At 38.1% G+C, this 4,839-nt stretch overlaps 1 protein-coding gene across 1 annotated transcript; it reads left to right on the top strand.

Moving 5' to 3' along the window:
• Positions 1 to 717: 717 nt before the first annotated feature.
• LOC145113262 (uncharacterized) lies at positions 718 to 1,143 on the top strand. The gene has a single exon (XM_079049373.1). The coding sequence runs from the start codon at positions 718 to 720 to the stop codon at positions 1,141 to 1,143; it is 426 nt and encodes a 141-aa protein (XP_078905499.1).
• Positions 1,144 to 4,839: the final 3,696 nt, after the last annotated feature.

The following is a 4,839-nucleotide window of genomic DNA, read 5'->3' as shown; positions in this document are numbered from 1 at the left end:
CGGTTGCGAGTCGGTCTTTTGTATCTAGATCGTTCAAGGGAGTTTGATATGCCCATTGGGGAGTTAGAGTGTCCTTTGCGAGTCTCTATCGCCAACGGGATTTTGGTTCATCAGTTTATTCGAGTTGTGTTCTAGAGATCTTTGGGGTGCCCTATCCGATTGATCTCATCCCTATTACCATTTGGTATGTTTGCGTGATTGTAGGTATGGATTGGCTGAGCCAGTTCGGTGTTAAATATATTGTTTAGTTATTTCTCTTTTTATACTTTTTACATAATATAGGGTCCCTTTTTGTAGTATGTATTCTATATATTCATTCTATACTCGTAACCCTAACTGAGGGGTTTTCACATCATTAAACATGGTATCGAGCCTTCCTGTGTTTTCCTTCTGAATCAATCGCACAAGTACCAGACTTGTTCTCCAATTTTTTTCTGGTGCTGCCTCAAGGTCTTTCCCATCTTCCCTTGTCGATCGAAGCAATTGCCTACGTTTTTTTCTACGTGACTTCCTGCCTCCTGTGTTATATCGATCACAACAACCTTCCAGCAATCTCCACTGATCGCAAATCTCTTCCTGGTGCACTACCCAAGTTCTGCTGATGTTTGTTGAGTTAAAGTACTAGTACATTTAAATTCTTCCTTCATTTTGGTTTATCTTTATGTTCATCATTTACTACTCTTTTTAGATTTATTTTCCCGATTTCCTTTATTTTCCATGTCCACTGTACCCACATCGACCTCCACCACCTCTCCCACTGCCACACAGCTTTTCTTTGCACTAACCAATGTCTACAACCAGTTTAGCTTTAAACTATCAGTTGATGGGTCCAAATACAAACTGTGGAAGCGTATCTTCTTAGATATGTGCAAAGGAGCCAAGGTGCATGGTCATATTACTAGCAAATCCCTCCCAAAAGGTGATGATGATGAAGATGGGGAAGCCATTGATTCTAGGATCAAATCATGGTTTTATACTACATGTGATGCTAATCTTTTGCAGATTATATCTAGTGATGACTATACAACCAAAGATCTTTGGGACAAGCTCACTGAATTCTTCATCAATAACAAGATGTCTCGTATGCTCAAACTTCAAGAGCAATTTCGAAATACCAAGAAAGGGTCTTCATCAATCACATAATTTTGCCACACTTTGAACAATTTGGCTGAGGCACTCGCTGATTGTGATTCCAAAATTGATGAAATTGAGCTTGTTATGCAAATTCTCCGCCAACTTTCGCCATCATATCATAGCATTGTTGATGTGATCACAAAAACTAAGCCATTTCCCTCATTCCTTGAGGCCAAAAACATGCTCCTACTCCATGAATCTCGTGAGAAGCAATCGATCCAACTGGTGATTCTACACTCACTTCGTCCGCTGCCTTGTACTCATCCGTAACCACCAGTGGGAAATCGAAAAATAAGTTTAATAGGGGTAAAATTAATGGATGTTTTGCTGCCAGGGGGATGCTAATGTTTCCAATAGTTCTAACTATTTTTCAAGTACACAAGGAGAGCAAGGCCAAAATCAACCTCTTTTTGGTCCTCCAATGCAGTCTGGAGCACACTCTTTTCAGCCATCGGGTCTTCTTGGAGCAGCCCCAGCAGCTCATGCGTTGGCCTCTATGCGACAGCCACCTGCTGTCGCCCAACAGCAGCCCTCTGTTGTCTTTGCTGTTGCCGCTGCTCCCGACGGTGTTGTCCCCTTCGGCGGTTCTCCCTTCTAGCAAGTTGCCCCTCTCGGTTATCCTCCAGCAACTTCAACAACCTTTTTTTTTGACATATTTGTCCGTCTTATGGCGCACCCTAACAACAGTCATTTGCGCCATCTCAGCAGCCATCCAACATGTCTTTTGGTGGACATGTTTCCAATCATGGTCAGCCACAACTCACAGACCTTGCTTTAGTTTTTCAAGCCATGTCAGTTCAACCGCCGCCCGACAACAACTATTACATGGATTATGGTGCCAGCTCGCATATGACTTTCAACCAAGGTATAATGCACTCTATAACTCCATGTGCTTCTAAATTCATTATGGTTGGTAATGGTGATGTTCTTCCCATTCAATCTATTGGTCAAACTTCTTTTCCTTTTTCCAATAATCAGTTGTTTTTAAAAAATGTTCTTATTTCCAATAAAATAGTTAAAAATCTCATCTCTGTTCTTCGTTTCACTACCGATGCAAATATGATTATCCAAGGTATTATCCTAACTAACATACCAAAACATTGATACTAGGATACTAAAATAGATAGAATACATACCTTGTTGTTGTTGCTTGACTCCATGAAGCTTGAGAGCCTAGTGCCCCAAGTGTGACACCTCAAATGGTTCACACAACATCATGAACTCTTGGAATAACCATGAGAAGAAGACATACATGTTCAAATCGGCTAGCCCTCAAAATATGTATCACTAGTGCCAATTTCTTGAACTAAAGGCGTTCTTATATAGTGTGGCTATTAGGGTTACACCATGTAACTCATGACTTTACCCATTCTTTATGCTCCATGGGTTTTAACCTCCATGCAGTATCCATGGATCACCACATGGGTTAAACCCAACATAAAGGAATCTTGGATCATAAGCCCACATATATAAGAATGAATGATTTACACAATCAATCCCCATATATTTAATTAGTCTCTTTTTGATCACTAAATTAAGTCCAAATTAATTCTTGATCAATACTAATTAAATAACATGATTTCATATTAATATATTAGAACTTATAATATATTAATATGTCACAAAATGTCTTTTCCTCATAAACGGTCTATCCAAATGTTCCGATGCCATGCAACCCAAATGGACCATGCCGAGTCGGGTCAAGTACATACCAATTATAGTTATGGACTTAGACACTAATCCAACAGTCTCCCACTTGGATAAGTCTAAAACTATTATTGCGTATGACTTCAGGAACCAACTGGCAATCGTAGCTCTCAAAAGCCGCTGTCGAACTCTGACCTTGTAGATGAACTCTGACCTTTGTCAATGACTTGTCCATTAGATAAGGGATCATATATTCCTCCATTCTAGATATCATATGGACCGAGACATGGATTATAATCATTCTCTCTGTCCATTTGTTGTTTCCCGATTTCCGATTTATGACGACTGACTAATTGAACAAATCAAATCAGTCCTGGCTCGGCCGAGCACTTCCATTTGTCATCATCAAATCATCGAGGGGCCCACATATATCGCTTTTATCCCGAAGGTAAAAGGAATGGATAAACTTCGACTCATATGGCTTGTTCTACTACTTGTTGAATCATACACAAAGGCACGTTTTATAACACCGAGTTACCGAATGCGTTTTCGTGCAATCAATGTACAACCAACTCATAGTAACAACTCATATCTCTAGGTTTGAAGAATATAAGATATTATCGTCTCATGATCACTCGTGATAAAATCCATGAAGTGATTCCAATGAGCGCGGGTTGAATCCAATACTCAGAACTTATGAGCACTCATGAGTGTTGTAGCCCCTTGTCCAACATCTTAGACCTCTACAAGCCAGCCCATGACAGTCTTGATTCATATCTACTTCCAACATATGACCGACTGTGGATAGTTTGAATAACTTAGTCAATCAGGAAGAACGACCTAGTTATTCTAGAAGTCAAAACATGCAAAATGAAACACAATAATAATATAATCTAATATGGTATCAAAACCTATGAACATAAATAAAACACCTTTTATTTATCACCATATGATTACACATTATTCATTGTATACTGTTTCAGCTATCAACTTTATTCTTGAATTTAAAACAATAGTTGTCCCATGTTCCAAGCATGTACACTATGTTTTCTAAACACTAGTCATGCCATACACCAAGTATGAATACTATGTTTGTCTATGATCTTCACTTTGTGAATTAGATCAATTGAACATAACTCCAATGATCCTCTTTCACAGTCCCAAATCCTTACTGCAAATGCAAGAATTCCAAATTCATGCCATTTACTGAAATTTGTTAGATTCTAACCTTATATGCATTGATCCTCCTGTAATGATTATGCACAGAGTCAGAAAGACTTGACAACAACCATTACAGAGCATTCCAAGGAGATCAACTCCTTGGAAACATCCTTCTTGCATTAAGTTTCCTAATCTTACACAGATTGAATAATTTCCAACTTTGAAACATTTCCATATTCCATTTTGACTATCACTTCTGAACAAGAGTTGCCTCCTTACAGATTATGTCAATATGGTCCTTCCAGAATTAACACTATACTTCCAACTGTCCTTGAGCAACCAATCTTTGGTAAACCTTAGATTGTCCTCGACAATTGCTTAATCCTTTTAGTCATATCCAGTTCTAGACCTTTTCCCTTCTTCATGCCCCAGACATTTGGAAAATTTTAGAAAGGATAAATATAGCACATGTAATCGATCCTATATCCGAAGCATATGGGACACGAGTCATGATGTCTCACATAAAGACTAAACCAGTCTTTTGCTATAACATTTCCATTTCTATTTGCCAAGTTCTCATAATTCAGATTATGAAAAGGGATGCCGTAATCATAATCGAATTTTAGAACGCAAATAATTGACCCATATATAGAATTTCCTTATGTTGAGTCATTCCAACATGAAATTCATATATATATCCTTGACTAAATACGACTTAAAACCTCAATCTAAGCTTTTAGAATTGAAATGAAGTATAATTTTCTCTCCCTTAATTATAGCAAAACAACTTTTTCAACCCCTGCAGCCTCACAAATTGAAACTTTTGTTTTCTATAATTAACATTGCTAACTTGCAATCTTTATCATAATTATCATGCTCCCACTAACATGATGATTA

The sequence above is a fragment of the Lactuca virosa genome, chromosome 5 (assembly GCF_052849685.1).
Source record: "Lactuca virosa cultivar CGN04683 chromosome 5, Lactuca_virosa_CGN04683_v6, whole genome shotgun sequence".
NCBI lineage: Eukaryota > Viridiplantae > Streptophyta > Magnoliopsida > Asterales > Asteraceae > Lactuca > Lactuca virosa.
The sequence above is the reverse complement of the archived record's forward strand: the minus strand, read 5'-3'. Positions and strand labels throughout refer to the sequence as shown.